The 19,916-nt window shown below is 37.3% G+C and overlaps 1 protein-coding gene across 8 annotated transcripts in view; it reads left to right on the forward strand.

Moving 5' to 3' along the window:
• The window catches only part of Nckap5 (NCK associated protein 5), a 959,972-nt gene that overhangs the window by 624,964 nt on the left and 315,092 nt on the right, over positions 1-19,916 (forward strand). For all 8 annotated transcript variants that reach the window (XM_070024260.1, XM_070024269.1, XM_070024275.1 and 5 more), the window contains one exon: positions 7,051-7,138. In XM_070024260.1, the coding sequence (XP_069880361.1) occupies positions 7,051-7,138 (88 nt within the window). The remainder of the gene's footprint in view (positions 1-7,050; positions 7,139-19,916) is intronic.

The following is a 19,916-nucleotide window of genomic DNA, read 5'->3' on the forward strand; positions in this document are numbered from 1 at the left end:
CTGGGAATCACACTCCGTATGTTAATTTCCCTCATTGGTTGGGGCTCCACCACCTGAGCTATGCAAACAACCCCTATTTTTTTCTCTTTCTGTCACAGAAAGAAATTATGCTTATTGGATGGTAAAAGATGAAAAGAACAGTTTAGTTTAATAATTTGACCAATCCTGTTTGGGCCAGAAAGCCAGAATGGAGGATTTTATCTTGGGAGGAAGGAAAGAAAAGGAAAATGTTCATAGTCATTTCTAGGTTAGAATAAACAGCTCCTAAGGTGTCATTGAGTCACATTTTATAATCCTTATTACTGCTGCTGTTACTGAGCCAAGTTCCTCAGGGCCCAAATCACATTTTGGGGGTGGGGGGGTGGAGTTGGTCATGGGGCCTGAACTCTGGGCCTGGGCACTGTCCTTCCCCTCTTCAGCTCAAGGCTAGCACTCTACCACTTGATCCACAGTGCCACTTCCATTTTTTTCTGTTTATGTGGTGCTAAGGAATCGAACCCAGGGCCTCATGCATGCAAGTCAAGCACTCTACCACCGAGCCACCTTCCTAGCCCCACATTCTGATTGTAAATACAGCCCCTGATATTATTAGGCTTAAAGAGCTGTTTTCTTGGTGCTCAAGATACAGCTGTCTTTGAATACTTCCTTCCACAATGACCTTCCTTTGGGGTCTAGAAAAACCTCTGTAAGACACTATGTCCAGGCCAGTGACAAGTACCCCCTTTTGTCTACACTTGAAATGTGAGCTTTTAGGTAAAAGTGAATCTGTAGGAATAGTGAGTGGACTTAGTTATACTGGTTTTCTAATCCTACTTTCTTGGGGGGTTGCGGTGAGTGAGGTCTGAAACCAAGACTTGATCTTAGTACCTGATGTTTTCGCTCATTGGTTAGCACTCTGGCAAACGAGCCTTGCCTACCACTCCTTTTTTGTGGTTTTAACTTGTTAATTTTCTTAGGCATTATTTATTATCCATAATAAAAATATATGGACTAAATAATGTTTACCTTAATAACTGGAAATTAGTTTTTGTATTTTTTATTGTAAAAATAGTGTACAGAGGCGTTACAGTTACATGAGTAAGGTAATGAGTACATTCCTATCCAGCAGTGTTACCTCATCTTTGTTTTTCCCCTACTATCCCTTTCTTCCCTCCTCACCTCCCCAACTCCCCTCTTCTGCACCTCCCCCCCATGTTGTAAAGTTCATTTTCAACATAGTATCTTGTACATCTCATTGTTACAATGGGTCAGCCTGTATCCTTGTTTCAGCATTTTGTTCTGTACCTTCCTTTCCCCATATTAAAAAAATGTATATACAAGATGCAGGGCACCTACGTCAAATACAGTGAACACGGGGGATTATACCATGGGGTAAAAAACATTCAAGAGAAACAAAAAAATTCACATAGTACATTTTAGATATGTTAAAAACAATAGCAAGAAAGAAAAACAAGTTGTGAACCTATCTTGGGGTTCATTTCACTTAATATCATCTTTTTTTGAAATATGTTTTTATTGTAAAATTACTGTACAGAGGGGTTACAGTTACATGAGCAAGGTAATGAGTACATTTCCTATCAAGCATTGTTACCTCCTCCTTTGTTTTTCCCCTATGCTCCCTTCCCTCACACCTCCATAACTATACTCCTCCCTCCCCCCTCCCTGCCTAAATTGTTAAGTTTGTTTTTCAACATAGTGTCTTGTACATCTCATTGTTACAGTGGGTCAACCTGTATCCCTATTTAAGCATTTTGTTTTTTCCCTTCTGTCCCCAAGCTAGAGAAGTGTATATACAAGATGCAGGGCATCAACATCAAATACAGTGAAAACAGGGGTTATACCATGGGGAGGAACATATAGAGAAACAAAAAAGTCACATGATACATTACAAATACGTTAGGAACAATAGCAAGAAAGGAAAATAACCTCTTGTGTCCCTATCTTGGGGTTCATTTTGTTTAACATCATCTTGTCTGGTCATATGTACATAGCTTTGGACCTGTTCTGCTTATCCCAGACATATGCTAGTTATTGCAAACAAGGGAAACCATGGGACCTATGTTTCTTTGGGCCTGGCTTACTTCACTTAATATAAATTTTTCCAAGTCTTTCCATTTCCTAACAAATTGGGCAATGTCATTCTTTCTGATGGAGGCATAGAATTCCAGTGTGTGTGTGTGTGTGTGTGTGTGTGTGTGTGTGTGTGTGTGTGTGTGTGTGTGTGTGTGTGTGTGTGTGTGTGTGTGTGTGTGTGTGTGTGTGTGTGTGTATGTGTGTGTGTGTGTGTGTGTGTGTGTGTGTGTGTGTGTGTGTGACATTTTCTTGATCCATTCATCTACTGAGGGGCATCTGGGTTGGTTCCATATCTTAGCTATGGTAAATAATGCTGCAATAAACATAGTTGTGCTGGTAGCTTTAGTATGGTCTTGTTTGTGATTATTCGGGTAAATGTCCAAAAGTGGGATTTCTGGGTCATAGGGGAGCTCTATGTGGAGTCTTTTGAGGAACCTCCATACTGCTTTCCAAAGTGGTTGAATAAGTTTACACTCCCACCAGCTGGAAGTTAGTTTTAATAAAATCACATTTCTTCATTTTACCTATGTTACCAGAAATATAGGCATTCATTTACATAGGCATTGGGTTTATTTTATCTGGTTTGTCTAGGAGTTAACTCATGTTTACTTGACTAAGTATAATATATCTAGGAATAAAACCCCATGGAGTAAACATTTTAAACAGTTAACAGAAATATTAACAATGAATATTAGGAAGCTGAAACAAAATTTTAAGGTTTGTGGGACACTAATGAGTAGGGGGTTGCATAAATTTAAGAGAGAGCAGGGAATATATATTGCCAGAATATTCAATTTACGTATGTGACAAAGGAAACAGGAATCATGAAATGAGCCTAGAGGAAGGGAACAGATAGGATGGATGATTCACAGGAAACATAGATGTACATATTCAACTGTAACCCTCTTATACAACCTTTTGAAGGTCAGAAAGTAAAATAAAAATAGTTTACTTCATGTATATTAGAAGATATTGCATCCCACCAAGTATAAAATTACCCTACATATTTTTAGTTATGAACGCTAATTCATCAGCATTTAGGAGAAGAAGTGATTTAGTTTCCATTGGGAAAAAAGAAGATCAGTGTTTACTAGCACCTATCAACTATTTAGAAACAAAGGAGAAGAAGAAAAAATGTCTGCCCAGCCTTATAATGGAGGGAGGAATTGACTTATTTTTAGTCACATTTGGGAAACAGATGATGCACTTGTGCTATGTGTTGACTGGTAACATGAACCCTCATACATCACAATAATAAAATGATGCAAAACGTCATTGGGCATCAGTGACAAAGGACAATTCTTCACGGTCATTTATTTTCAAGAAAATAGAGGTTTGCTAAATGAGAATTAAAAGATTCAGCAAGTAATAAATAATGGTATATTCCTATCAAAACAAAATATTTCCTCTGCTGCCACATTCATAAAAATTATAAAAAGACAAAAGTTTGGCTTAAAAAAAACACAAAGTTTTCAATGCACTCCTGTTCCACTATCCCATATTGTAAGGTGAAAATGGAATTGATTTTCATTAATTATAGAGTTGTTCAAGAAAGGTGTTCACATTATTACTAAGGAATTATTTTAGCAATTTCCTGTTCATACCTGCTGTTTTCTATTCCTTATTTTTTTTTATTTTAAAATATGAATCCAAGACTAATGAGGGAAAGGTGAATAGATGTTTGATCCACTGACATGTATAAAGAACATTTTATTCAGAAGAGACAATCCCACAATATATACACTAAAACAAAAAATATTTTGTTACTAAAAATATTTCAAATATGATCTTTGTAAAAATACTTCAAACATGATTTTTACTTCAGCTTATCTGTAATTTAGATAAGCTAAATATTTATCTGGGTATAAATGAATGAACTAAGGCTAGAAATAAAGTATTCATCTTCTGTGCTAAGGTGAAGAAAAATAGATTACAGTGTATGTCCCTTAATGGGAGGATGCATGCTGGAAGATGCACCCTCAGGCAGTTACATCATTGTGCAAACATCTCAGTGTACTGATAAACTAGGATAGCTACAGTTTCACTCAGTGATGTAATCTGTGATCATATTGTTGAATGACATGTCCTTAGGCATCACATGACCCATCATACATATTTGCAAACCCTAAGTCTAGACCCTAACTTTCCATGAACAAAAGTGTTCACCAAATCTTAGAACCATTAATAAATTGATCTTGGTTCGTGCCAAATTTCATGGAAAATCCACTACTATGAAAGAGATGTGCATTTAACAATGAAACTAAGTATTAGGAACTTCAGAATTTGTAACTTCTTCATGTCTGTGGGTTTTGAGGGTTTGGTTTTGTTTTTACATAAATTTAGTTTTATTCTCTCACAAGATCTTAATGTTTCCACAAATCAGAAACATGTTTGCTAATGTAGTAGGCTCAGCATCTAAAATGTATTCACGAAGAAACTCCTAATTAGAAATTAGGATTCTTTTTTATCTGAAATAATTTCCCTAAATGCCAGTAAGGGCTAGTGAAATTAGGATGCTGTACTGCTGTCAGTAAAAATTGTGTAACCCAAATTCCCTGTCCAGCTGTAGTTCTTTATGCTAGCCATCTACCCTTCCTGTGCCTCAGAGTTCCAAGTAGATAAATTCTGTATTGAAAGTGCATTAAAACAACTAACAGATGAGAGAGTTATTTGACAAATGAAACTGCATCTATTTTTCATTAGTAATAATATGCAACTTGTGAAAATACAGATCACAGCCTCTGCTTACCCAGCTGGCTATATAAGGTGGTGTCTTGAATAAGTAGGCAGTTAAAAACATGCTTTGAGCACTCATAATCAGTATCTACCATTTTGGGAAGCCTGAATGAGTCCGGTGCCATCCTCTCTAAAGGCAGAGTTACCCCAATTAATAATACAAGTCTGTTTATCTCCAGGGTTTATTTGTTTGTTTGTTCATTTCTAAGGGGGTGGGTTTTTTTTTCCAGGCTCTTTACTTTGTTCGTGATGTTAAATGTTATACTAGAAAGACTGACACTTTTACTTGTGTAACCCTGACTACTGTAATGGCCTGGCCATCTCAGGGTCATAGACATTCTAGAACCCCTAGTTAACAGCCCTTAGTTAGTCAGCTTGATCAGCTTATTTTTCCCTATAACTCTCGAAAACTAATTTTAAACTGTAATGCTAACAATACACGTTTCAGGATGTGACTAAAAAAGCCTACCAGATACAGAACAATAGAGCACTATGTTTAGTGCACAGAGCTGAGCCATCTTGCTCTCAGTGTTCTGGGCCTGGAGTTCTATGATAGGACCCAAACAGAAAGTCATTTAAGCATAGTGTAAATATGCATGGCTTATACCTAGCACAAAGTAAGTACTTCGTCCTTTTAAACATGACTTGATGAATATGAACTGTCTAGTGAGTGCCTACTTTGTCCATAATTAAGGGAGACATAGAAGAAATAAATGGCATGGACTTAAACCAAATGTCATCATTTGTTCTCTGAGATAACATAGGAATATATGAAATATTTGAGCATTACAGTGAGGGACTTTTAAGGGATAAAGTAGATCATTTAAAAGATAAGGCTGTAAGAATTCAAAGTAGGAGATCAATGAGGAATTATCTCAGGAAGGAGAAATTGAGGTGAATTTGGAAAGATAGGTGGGATATGGCCAGATAAAGGTTGCCTTTTCCTGGACTAGCAACCGCCTGAGCAGATGTCTAGAAATGGTGTTGGGATAATGGTCAGTTCTTGGAGATAGATACTTAAAACCCGCAGGATTATAACTCATATGTTATAATAGAGCCTTAAACGAGTCAGAAGTATGTTAAAAAGATGTCTATGTAAAGATATTATTGAATTAGCAGAAGCTGTTAAGTGATTTAAATAAATCACAAAGCACTGACAACAGAAAGAACTAAAAAATATTGAAAAAAAGAAGTAAATTTTTGTATGCTGACGTTGAAAGTCCACCATAGAAAGGCCTAAGAAGCTATTAATGGTGAGAATGCATTTATGCAATATCTGTTAGCTTGGAAAATTGATTTTTATAAAATCAAAATGGTGTTTCAAGATTCTTGTGATGACATTACCTTGAATTACAAGGGAGTGACTGGAAGTGAAGAGGAGTCTTGGAACGTGTGTGCATGAGTAGAGATTCTAAATCTGAGGCGGGGCCCCTGAATGGCAATAGTGAGCTGTGTATTCTGAAAAATAATTACAAATGAATTTCATGACAGATTCTGTGCCCTCTCCTCCTATTCTTCCTCCTTCTCTTTCCCCTGCTCCCACCCCCACCCCCCTCCGCCCCGCCCCCTGCCCCCCCCCCACTGCAATGTGTTAACTCCTAGGGAAACCAGACAAAACAAAACAAATACCTAATATAAATGAATTTATATGGTTCTGGTGACAAAGGTAAAAATGAAGAAATGTGATTTTATTTAAAACTAACTTCTATTAGTTAAGGCAAACATTATTTAGTCCATAAGTTTTTATTATGAACAATAAATAATGCCTAAGGAAAAAAATAACAATTTAAAGCCACAAAAGAGGGGTGGGAGGCATGGTTCAGTTGGTAGAACACTAGTCAATCAGCAAAAGTGTCAGGCACCAATTTCAATTCCTGGTTTCACACCTAAAAACTAAGACCCACAAAAGAACAAGACTAGCAAATCACTATAACTAAGTCCTCTCACTCTTCCTAGGGGTTCATTTTTACCTAAAGCTTCATCCTTCCAGCACAGACCATAGGGGTACTTGTGGCTGGCATGAACTCAGTGTCTTACAGAGAAGGTCTTTCTAGACTTTTGAATACAAGGCCTTGTGCATGATAAACAAGTGCTTTACCCCTTCCATACATCCCCAGCCCTCTGATTCTTAAACTATGGGATAAAGAAAAGATATTTCTTGGTGTAATTTCCTGATCAATGGTAAGATTCACGTTAATAGGGAACCTTCTTTAAGAAACTCTTCATGGTTTTGTTTCTCAGGATGGAAGAAACAGTCCGAAATTTATTGCAGAGTCAAGGATCTCCAGAACAAAGGAAAGAAGAAACTGTTCACATGAAGGTCTATCAGGTACATCATGTTTCTTACTCTTGGCTGTGTGCCACTCAGTTACTTGTGGGTCAATTATGGCTTGAGGAATCATACACAGCTTGATTGTATGATGCTGCAAAGAAAACCAGAAAGACATATACAAGCAGTGCAGTGCCCCTATGGTCAGGAGTACAAAAGAGGTGAGTACAACAATTTATGAGGACAAAGAAAAACTCGAGAAAACTGAGAAATTAAGGACTGCTTGCCAGTGATGTGGTTTTGAGGTAGGCCTGGGGAATAGAGGGCAAGAGGAAGGACATTCCAGGTACAGGAGAAGGCTAGATCCCAGTGCCCTGGCATGAATTTTCAGAAAATATTAAGTAGCTTAAGGAGACTGAATGATGGCCTGCTGCTGATGAGAACAAGGATGCCCAGAAGAGCTAGATGTGGTCTGGACATGTGTGTCATGCTCATGAATCTGACCTTATATCTGACAATGTGGAGTTCAAATAGATGCAGGGAAGAAGTGGTCACTGAAGGGGCACTCATCCTCTTCTTGGATATCACTTATCCCACAATCCATTGATCCAAGTCTGGTAACCAGAGTAACAAGCAGGACATCTAGTCTGCCTGTGAATCCAGAAGGTTCTAGCAGGATGGGAAAAAGAAATGCTACAGGAATCATCTAAGTGCTCTACATTTAAGACTTTTATTGAAGACCTAAAATCACAAATGGAGACCCAGTATTCCCAGGTCAACTATGTGTGGAAGGAAATAAATAAACAAACAGACAAATAAAATAAGCAATCTATAAATAAAGCAAGGAAATGGGTAGAAATTTAGGGTTATTACTAATCATCCCTGAGTTTCAGCTGGCATAAAAAGCAAATAGGTTAAGTAAAACAAACATCGGAACACAGCCAGGAAGGATAAATTTGCATCGGTTTATTTAAGTTCATAAGTTCAGGGTCCTGCAGCCCAGTATGTTACGAAGAAGACTGGGAAGAATCTGATAATAAATGTCAATAGATCATACAGAGTGATGATAGCTCAGCTTGTTTACCTTCACAGTTGATCCTGAAGACATGCATAGGGCTGCTTCCTAAAGGCAGAGCCAACTGCTTTTCAGGCAAGATTGATGGAAGCACCACAGAGATAGGAGAAGGACAAGTAAAGTCCAGTTCTGGAGACTGAGTTTAGTTTATTCTTGAAGTGATGGTCTGGACAAAAGGAATGCATGCTCAGCTATTCCAAGTTTACTGTGGACTAACACTTGATTAAATCTATCTGGCTGTGAATTGCTCCTAGATTTTATATTTGCTTTGGTTGAATGATGACATACAAGTAAAAGTGAGACTTGATTTAGCATTAACTAGTTCTGTGCAAGCTAAAAGCCATGGGAATCTGAAACGTGGTCCATTTGTTCCTGCTCACAGGTGACAAGGGAACTAAATAATGCAGCTCTGTGCTTGAGTTTTTGCCAGTGTTCTTCCTCTCTGTGGATTCCAGTTTTCTTTAGATCATTTTTTCCCAATCTCTCCTCTAGTCATTAGTCAAATGTATAGTATAGACAGTTACATTCCTTATTAGGATTCTTCGTGAAACAGGAAGACACTTTGAAAAACATATACACAGAGAGAAATTCATTTTTAAAGGATTTCTGCTCTATATACCAGTTCACTTCTTTTTGGACATTAGCTCTTCACTTTCAAGAGAAGATGACTATTAATTGAAATACAATAAAAGCAACAGCAGTGTTGCTTCCATCACTGCTTTCATTCACGTTAGGCTTCTTATCCATAAAATGGGAGAGGGATATATGGTAACATCACCCATTAATGTCGTTTATGCATTCAACAAACATTTACTGAGTTTCTAAAGCACATTTGACATTTTGGGAAATCAAGAAAGAAATAATAGTAGGTCGCAAATACCTCTCACAAATTTTAATATTCTAAAGATGTTTCATAATAGTAAAATAGTAATATAAGATACACAATGTGCAGAATCAATTCCAAATGGATCAAAGATCTCGAAGTCAGAGTAGACACCCTGAAAACATTACAGGATGGAATAGGAGAAACCCTAGTTCTCTTTGGCACAGGCTGAAATTTTCTTAATACAGACCCAGAAACACAACAAATCAAAGAAAAGTTAGACAAATCAGATTGCATGAAGCTGCAGAGCTTCTGCATGGCAAAGGACATAGCTAGCAAGATCAATAAAAAGCCTATGGATTGGGAGAAAATCTTCACTAGCCAGACAATGGACAAGGGTCTCATATCTAAAATATACCTGGAACTCTAAAAATTAAATCCCCAACAACAAATCCTCGGAGAAACAACTTCCCAATAAATAAGTGGGCTAATCTTGCTCATGTAACTGTAACCCCTCTGTACAATATTTTTACAATAAAAAACTTATTAAAAAAGAAATGTACACATTACCTTGCTCATGTAAATGTAACCTCTCTGTACAGTAGTTTCACAATTTAAAAAATAACTTATTAAAAAAAAGACAAAGAGAAACTTCTCTGACGCGGAAATGAGAATGGCCAATAGACCCATGACGAAATGCTCAACCTCTCTAGCCATAAAAGAAATGCAAATCAAAACAACATTGAGATTCCACCTCACCCCAGTTAAAATGGCTATAATCAAGATCTCTAATAACAACAGATGCTGGAGGGGATGTGGACAGAAGGGAACCCTACTGCATTGTCGGTTCAACCACTTTGCTTTTTTTTCTTTTTCACAAACGCATTTTAATTTTCACAAGACAAATTTGTTCAACCACTTTGGAAAGCAATATGAAGGTTCCTCAAAAAACTCCACATAGAGCTCCCCTATGATCCAGCAATCCCACTTTTGGAAATTTACCCAAAGGATCACAAACAAGGCCATACTAAGGCTACCAGCACAACTGTGTTTGTCACAGCGTTATTTATCATAGCTAAGATATGGAACCAACCCACATGTCCCTCAGTCAATGAATGGATCAAGAAAATGTGGTGTATATATATATATATATATATATATATATATATACATACATACATACATACACACACACACACACACACACACAGATACATACAATGGAATTCTATGCCTCCATCAGAAAGAATGACATCGCCATATTTGTTAGGAAATAGGAAGACTTGGAAAAAAAATTATATTAAGTGAAGTAAGCCAGACCCAAAGAAACATAGGTCCCATGGTTTCCCTTATTTGCAATAACCAGTACATGGGTAGGACAAGCAGAAAAGTTCAAAAACTATATGCATATGACCAGATAAGATGATGTTAAGCGAAATAATTCCCAAGATAAGGGCACAAATATTTTTTTTCTTTCTTACTATTGTTTGTAACATATTTATAATGGACCATGTGATTTTTTTCTTTCTTTCTATGTTCCTCCCCCACCGTATAACCCCTGTTTTCACTGTATTTGATGTCGGTGCCCTGTATCTTGTATATACACTTCTCCGATTCGGGGAGGGGAAGGGTAAAAACAAAATGCTTAAATAGGGATACAGCTTGACCCATTGTAACAATGAGATGTACAAGACACTGTGTTGAAAAGGAACCTTACAACTTGGGCTGGGGTGGGGGTAGTTGTGGAGGTGGGAGGGAAGGGATGGTAGGAGAAAAACAAAGGAGGAGGCAACAATGCTCAATATGAAATGCACACATTACCTTGCTCATGTAACTATAACCACTCTGTAAAGTATTTTTACAATAAAAAACATACAAAAAAAGATACATGGCATGGTACAAGGGAATCTCATAGTTATTACCTTCCAAAGTCAAATGATATGTTTAAAACAAGAGCTGGGAAATGCACTGCTTCTTAGGCCCAGCTCAGTTATCCCAGATAATTTCCCCATCTCAAGATCCTTAATTTGATATCATCTTCAGAGTGCCTTTTTGTCATGCAACGTAACATTTTCTTCTGGACACAGTAACCCAAACCTATAACAAAGCTACTTAGGAGAAAAACTTGGGGGGAATCATTGTTTGAGGTCAGCCAAGGCATAAAAAAATACATGAGCAATGAAATTATCCCCTGAGAAACTAATATTAACTAATAAAATTCCAATGTTAATTTTAAAAATGCATGAGACTTCATCTCAACCAATGGCTCTGTGCAATGGTAGATTCCTGTTATCCCAAGGGAAAGTACAATGGCTAGGTACTGTGTGTACATCTCTCATTCCAAGGCTGGCTTGGGCACAATGTGAAACCATACATTGAAAACAGCCAAAATGTGAAACCATACATTGAAAACAGCCAACATAACGGGGATTGGAAGCCCTCGATTTGTAAACAAGGCCATTTAAATCCCTGTATCAGAAAAAATTGATAAAATGTCTTCAGGTCTCAGGAACTATGGAATGTTGATTACTTGGGCATTATTCCCTCTGTCACATTCATAAAACTAATTGGTCTATCAGTACCCAGCAGACAATAAGTTATGTTTCTAAAGGTTGTAAGATGTGTGACATAGGCTCATTTCATAGGATGCTAGGGTGGGAAGACAAATATTAACTAATAGTTAACAATGTGACAGAAGTTTAAATAGAAGCTCACACTGTTTCTAGAATACACAAGAGGCATGCTCTTAGACTTATTGCACTATGCTCACAGGAGACCTTGACACCACCTATAACTTATTTTTTACAATCTCTTCTTTTTATTGTTTTACTTCTGAGTCCTAGGGTCTTCCTTTGCCAGAACATTTTATGCCCCCAGTGCTTGAGGACAAGGATACATAGACTTAGAGCTTGCCAATTTACAAACACATAGTATGTTTGTATTACTAGCATCTGTAATAGACATTGCAATGAAATGTATAAACCCTGGCACCTGGTAAGTGTTACGTCTCAAAATAAATCAGTTAAATTTCCTAATACCTGTGAAAGATTCTGAAGGTGGAGATAAAAGTATGCACAGTCTAAAATCCCAGTTCACAATATTAGTTCTTCAATATACAACAAGAGGGGGAAAAAACTATTGAAAGGAAACTGAAATAAATCAATACAGCACAAAATGTTTGACTCCCTTGTCTCCTCTGGGACAGGGGAAGGAAAAGTGTCTGAGTGATCGAACATCACCATGATACACAGAGAAGAGGCCATGTGCACTGAGGACAGACGTTTTATTAGGGAAAAATACAAGGCCTGAAATAATCGTCTTTTGAGGAGCTTAAGTGAAAGACATCTGTTTCATTCTGGCTTTGTTTGGTTTTCTAGCTCAATCTCTCTAGGTGTTTTGGGGTTTCTTGTGCATAGTGTTATATATTCTTGTCATCCTGGCCACCATTTCATGTAGTTAAATTAGGAAACTTATGTCAGAAAAAAATCATAATTAGACATGAGAGAGGGTCATTAAGCATCAGTGAAATAGAGTGAGTGTTTGGAGAGGGACATCATTCCTTCATTTGTCAAAACAAGTACTCATGAGCTGCCTGAGTGGGTGTGAATAATCACAGCCGTAAGGATGGATTATCCTTTGCCGGCCTCCTGAGTCTGTACTACCTTCTGTGCTTCTTCACTGTAGCTGTTTATAGTTCCTCTTCTTTCCACTTTTCTGTATGGAATGTGAATTGAGTCCAGAAGCTAATTCATTTAGGGAAAACAAAAGTGTATGGGCAAGCATGAATTGTAATGGAGGCTGAGACCCACATGTGCAAACGGCCTTTATCACTAATGAATCTTATGACCTCATATGGTCATTTAAACTCTAGCTGTCTCTTCTATTTCATGTCTTTGAAAGAAAAAGGTTTTAGACCAAATGAGGAATCACAGATGTAAATGGCTTGGTGTTCAGTAATGTAGCCATCATGGGCCAGGTATGAGAAAAATCAAGTGCCCTCTAGGGATTACATTTAATGAAATAAAAACAGGGAAGCACTTTCATTTTGTTTTTATCAAAAGGCTGAAGGTTTGTTTTTGAGAGTCATGGCAATCCATACCTGGCTGAATGCCAAAGGAACAGTAGAGGATGATGAGGACAATGGCACACTGGAAGGCCTCTGTGTAGTCTCCAGGGGAAGTTACAGTTCTGCTACAGTGGACTTGCAATATCCAGATACACATACGGAAGCCTGAAGATGTATAGCTGAATGGTGCAAAAGATGAAAGTTAGACTTTTATGAGAAATTTCTTTTTTATCCAGATGTTCACAATTTAGAACACTTTTTCTTTTTTAATGTATATCTTTTTATTGTAAAGATACTGTAAAGAGGGGTTACAATTACATGGGCAAGATAGTGAGTACATTTCTTATCAAGGATTGTTATTCCTTCCTACCATCCCTTCCCTCCCACCTCCCAAACTCCTCCACCCACCCATAGTTGTAAAGTTCATTTTCAACATAGTGTCTTGTACATCTCATTGTTACAATGGGTCAACCTGTATCCTTGTTTCATCATTTTGTTATTTTCCTTCCCCTCCCCAAATTAGAAAAATGTATATACAAGAATCAGGGCACCAGAATCAAATACAGTGAAAACGGGAAAAACGTACAAAAGAAACACAAAAATCACATAGTACGTTATAAGTACATTTAAAACAACAGCAACAAAGATAAAACTGCTGGTGCCCTATCTTAGGGTTCATTTCACTTAGCATCATTTTATATGGTCATATGTATATAGCTTTTGACCTTTTATGCTTGTGCTACCCAGGTACTGGGTATTGCAAATAAGGGAAACAATGGGGCCTATGTTTCTTTGGGCCTGGCTTACATCACTTAATATAATTTTTTAAATATTATTTTTCACTTAATATAATTTGCAAGTCTTTCCATTGAAATTCCACCTCACCCCAGTTAGAATGGCTATAATCAAGAAATCTGATAACAATAGATGCTGGAGGGAACGTGGCTAGAAGGGAACCCTATTGCATTGTTGGTGGGAGTGTAAACTTGTTCAACCACTTTGGAAAGCAGTATGGAGGTTCCTCAAAAGATTCCAGAAATCCTACTTTTGGGCATTGACCCAAATGAGCACAAACAAGGCCATGCTAAAGCTACCCGCACAACTATGTTCATCACAGCATTATTCACCATAGCTAAGATATGGAACCAACCCAGATGCCCCTCAGTAGATGAATGGATTAAGAAAATGTGTTCTCTCTCTCTCTCTCTCTCTCTCTCTCTCTCTCTCTCTCTCTCTCTCTCTCTCTCTCTCTCTCTCTCTCTCTCTCTCTCTCTCTCTCCCTCCCTCTCTCTCTCCATCTCTCTCTCTCTATCGATACATATAGTGGAATTCTATGCCTCCACCATAAAGAATGAGAAATTTCTTAGTATGTATCATACAGCTTTTTTAAAGTATATGCAGTAACTAAACTGCATGATAAAGAAAGAGCAATCCTTAGGAACATAATTTCTACAGTGGCTTCTTGCTCTTAGGACTCTGGAATTTTGACTTTTTCCTTCATAATCCTGTGTGTACCCACTATACAGCAATACTATTCTGATCCTTTTACCAGGATGGGTTCACTGAGTCCTCAGTAGAACTCTGTGAAAGAGTTGCTATCTGGTTTCCTAGAAAAAAGAATCTGAGGCTCATAAAGAGGTTAAATAGCTTGCCCAAAGTTACACATTAGTGATGCTACAGCAGTGCCTTTTGTTCCAGAGGAAGCTGTCATAAGAATGGAAAACAGAAATTATGTCCTGAGACATGTTATGTCATCATCCCAATGGAGAATATAGAGAACAAGAAATCATGTTCAAAAAAATTACAGTGCTGTCCAAGTTTGTCTTTTCTTCTTCAGTCTATCTTCTTGGAGAGCCCTGAGCTGTTAAATTTCCTGAATACAGCTCCATCCTTCCCAAAGTGGACTATTATCTTCATACAATTTTATTAGTGTATATTAATTGTACATAATTTTGTGTTTCACTGTGACATCTTCATATGTGTGCCTTGTATGCCTTGATCAAATTCATTCTCCAGCAACTTAGTTTTTTGCCAAGTTATTTCCATTTGAAGTGAAGATCAAAAATTACTTTTTTATCTTTAAATACTTCTATAAGAGAATTGTTTGGTGTGACTAAGCATGAGGAAACAGACCTTTTGTAGTTACTCTAAGACCTGTCAATCATCACATTTATGTATTTCGTTCTCTTGTGGTACTTAAGAGGCACAGACCATGGTTGGGGACTTTCCTTACTGAAGCTGAATACCACCTAGATGTTAATTATTCATAAATTACTGTCCTATTCAGAAGTGATAGGAAATTTGTTACACCAAACTTTACCTCCTTTTCCTGAAGTGATTTAAGGATACTTTAATCAAATCAAAACATTTAAGTATAACACAAAGCAAATTAGGTTAAAAATGATTATTCAAAAGCCAACCAGAAAGAGTAACTTCTCTAAGATATACTTGAATAGAAATAGCTCTAGTGACAGTGTGAAAGTTTGAAACCCTTAATAGATTAGCATTTTTATTTTAATGAGCAAACATGATCACACATCCAAATTGAAGTTTTAGGTTTCACAAACCTGGCATTTCCCGATTTCCCAATGTTCCTGGCCCTAGCTAAGCGTCCAAATCACCTGAGGTACTTCTCAGCTAACTGGGTACCTTTTGAATATGAGCGTAGATGATGCATGCTGGGTCTCTGTTTGGTTTTGTTTATGTTCAAATTTCATGGACCATTTTGATCCCTGTGGTCAGTGGGTCTTTGCTAAGATCCTCTAATTAGCTTCAACACACATTCTCCCCACAAAAAAACAAAAACACTTTCCTTCATTTAGTAGAGCAGAAAATGGAGTTGAAATTAAGGTCTACTTCTCCCCACACAGTGCATGTGGTAGTCATCTATAACAATTCACACACACACATACACACACACACACACACACACACACACACACACACACACACACACACACACACACACACATACCCCACTTGTTTCAACAAGTATCCTAGACAAGAGTACTGAACTCTTTATAGAATATAACTGTAATTCATAAAAATGATTTAGAAAGTATTCTCTTTTTTCCCTTTTTCCTTTTCCTCGACATAAAAAAGTAGTAAACAAATGTAAATACACAGATCACCCATAAGTAGAATTGAAAGAGCCAATATCAACTAAATCAAAGGATGTAAAATTGTACTGTGAATAGAGTAGTTAAAGTCTCAGTACAGTTATATATAAAATTGTATATAACTGGGATACAAAATATTTTTATTGAGTACTTGTTATTTATGTTTGTGGCCTATAATCATAGGAAAACTCAAGTGCTTTATATTCTGTGTTAAGAAATTTGGCTTTTTCTTTGAATTGCTATGAACTTTGAATAGCAGGTGAAGAGTGTGAAGGTGGTAAATGGAGTATTTTCATTGTGTGGTAAATTTTACTCAAGGGATGAACTCTTCCTTGAGGAAACAGCTTCCTTTCTTCCTTTTTTGTTTTGTTCTTAAACTATGTTTCCTACTCATAGAAAGAGTCCAGAAAACCTGCTTAGGTTCAGGACAGCCCAATGTATTGGTCTTTATAAAGGAGAACGATTTCTCTTTGAAATTCTGGAAGATAAATGTTATGATTTCACCCCCTACATAAACACTGCTCAGTATTCTCATAGTTCCTAGAATAGTCTTATTTAAGAGTATATGCTTGTTGGTATACTAACTACAGAATTAATTTGCCTTAAAATTCTAAACTCATTCTGAATACATTTGAAGGAATAATGATAGTTTAAAAAATAGAGCTGAGATTTTAAATAATTACCTACATGCTTCTCAGGAATTTTAAATCCCTGCTTTAATAAAGGCTCCAACTCAATTTTCTTGGCCTCCATTTCTTGCTAAATTCTGTGTTCTGACTTGAATACTTTTGCTATTAGCTATATTGACCCTTGACCTGAATTCTTCCCAAGTAAAAGTAGAATATAGCTTCCCCACTAAAACAAATATAACCTATGAATAAAATGGTGCCCTAGAGAGGCTCCTTTGCTTCTTACAGGTAAGCTGGCTATTGCCCTGTGGACCCTCTGTTTTCTCAGCTCATCTCAGCACGGGCCTGAGCTTTATTGTCAATACCCAAGATGTCTTCCAGGTCAGGAGGTCCTGTGGAGAGAATTCAAAGGTGTTGGCCTTTAGTAGGAGTGTGGCTGGGATAAATACTTTGGGCACTTCAGATTATTCAGCAGGCATATCAGCTAGTTTTTTGTTTTATGAAGCAAATGAATTTGAAGAGAACGAACTCACGATATCTATTATTGAACTTTGACCTTCCATCCTTTTTAACCTTCCATTTTTAAGTCACCTGTGGATTTCAAAACTTTGAAAGTTTTCAAACTCTTGAGTAATTAGTGCTTCATAAAATGTAGCTAATATAGTCTGAGAGAAGATATATTAATTTGGAATAAAGAAATAGTTAAGAAGTGGCAAGTACCTTCTCGGAAAAAAAATACATTTTTATTACTGAGATCTCCCCTATACAGTAACCTTTCAGCTGTATTGTCCTTATTGATTTTGTCTGCACAGCTAGCACAGCTTGGCAATGAGAAGAAATGGCTGGGTACAGGGTGAAGGAAAATGTCTGGCCTGGAGCCTCTTGTCTCCATTTAAGCCCATGTAGACGCTGGGTGTTAATTGGCTGACAGGTGTAGTAAGAGAGCAGTATTTACAGGATTTACAGGCTTTGAAGCCAGGACTGGGCCCTGTAATGCAGTTTCTAGCTTTAAAGGAGGTAGCCATCTGCCCCTGAAATGTCTTTCCTATAAGAGAAGAGTTTAGGCGATGAGAGTGTTTTCAAATGACCTGGCTCCAGCCTACAATAATTCCAGAATCCTCAGCAACTGAGTATGAGCTTTACATGTTCAAAGGTCTCCTGGGTGATTCTCAGATAAGGCCTGAGGCTATTATCATAAATAAATGTAGAAGAGCTGGCCTGCAGCCTCCGCACCATGTCCTCTGTGCTTTCAGCAGGATGCATCTAGTGTTAGTTAAGTTCAAAGCCACTCTCAAACGAGCCAATGACTTGGTTTTTGTATGACCAGAAGGACTGGTTCATCTAATGATTTGTGTTCTTACTTCATCTTGTTTAAAACAAATCCTCAAAGAAACAATTGCCCAATAAATAAGTGGGCGAAAGACTTAAAGAGAAACTTCTCTGAAGAAGAAAGAAGGATGGCCAATAGACACATGAAGAAATGTTCAACATCCCTAGCCATAAAAGAAATGCAAATCAAAACAACATTAAGATATCACCTCACTCCAGTTAGAACAGCAAAAATCAAGAACTCTAACAACAACAGATGCTGGAGGGGATGTGGACAGAAAGGAACCTTACTTCATTGTTGGTGGGAATGTAAACTTATTCAACCACTTTGGAAAGCAGTATGGAGGTTCCTCAAAAGACTTCACATAGAGCTCCCCTATGACCCAGCAATCCCACTTTTGGGCATTTACCCAAATGTTTACAAACAAGACCACACTAAAGCTACCAGCACAACTATGTTTATTGCAGCATTATTTACCATAGCTAAGATATGGAACCAACCCAGATGCCCCTCAGTGGATGAATGGATCAAGAAAATGTGGTATATATACACAATGGAATTCTATGCCTCCATCAGAAAGAATGACATTGCCCCATTTGTTAGGAAATGGAAAAACTTGGAAAAAATTATATTAAGTGAAGTAAGCCAGGCCCAAAGAAACATAGGTCCCATGGTTTCCCTTATTTGTAATATCTAGTATATGTATGAGTCAAGCGGAAAAGGTCAGATAATGTGATGTTTAGGAAAATGAACCCTTAGATATGTATTTTAATGTTTTTTTCTTTCATGCATGTGTTTCTAATGCATTTATAAGATTATCTCTTTGTTGCTTTGTATGTCCCTCCCCCACAGTATAACCCCTGCTTTCACTATATTTGATGTCAGTATAACTTGTGGAGGAGATGGGGAAAAGCCAGTTGTTTAAGGATACAGGTGGACCTGTTGCAACAATGAGAAGTACAAGTTGTCATGTCCAAAACGAGCTTTACAACGTAGGTGCGGGGGGGAGGGAGGGGGAAAGGAGGGGAAGGAGAAGGATTGGGATTGGGGGGGAGGGGGGAGGCTGGGAAGGGATGTGAAGGGTAAACAAAGGAGGAGGCTGCAATGCTTGGTAAGAAATGTACGCATTATCCTGCCCATGTAATTGTAACTCCTCTGTACAGTATGTTCACAAATAAAATTAAATTAAATAAATAAAATTAAATTAAAAAAAATAAATGTATCCACAGGTATCAGTCAGATTGATTCCATTGTTTTGTAAGTAGATCAAAATGTTTGTTTTATCCAAATGTGTTTTGTCTGGTAGATTTGCCACTCTACTCCCTAATAACTTTGGTTTGGCACTGAATTAATGAAGTAGAGAGTAATCTCATTTCTCCCCATTAAGACTAAGTTTATCCCTTAGTCTGAATTAGTAGGCTTCTGCTGTAATTATATGTGATGATCTGAAAGCAATTTCATTGCAAGAACTCCATAAACTGTTTTATTGCATTTACAAAATAATTTGTAAACATATCCTTAAGATATAAATCAGGCTGGATTTCTCATGGGTCACTATATTTAATTTTTTCTACTTTAATATTATTGCATTTTTCTTCTTTGTGCATTTTTATTACCTCATTTCTTTTTGAGCATTTAAACATTACCCTGGGGGTGTCAGTAGGGAGAATTGGTTCACAATAATTAATACGTATTTTATAGCTTACAAAGTACTTTTCACAGTATCATCTCATTTGATCCTTACATTAACCTTTTAAAATAAGAGAAGCAGGAAGTTCAAGCTCACCTTACAGGTG

Source organism: Dipodomys merriami, unplaced genomic scaffold (assembly GCF_024711535.1).
Source record: "Dipodomys merriami isolate MVZ:Mamm:240054 unplaced genomic scaffold, mDipMer1.0.p SCAF_1, whole genome shotgun sequence".
Classification (NCBI taxonomy): domain Eukaryota; kingdom Metazoa; phylum Chordata; class Mammalia; order Rodentia; family Heteromyidae; genus Dipodomys; species Dipodomys merriami.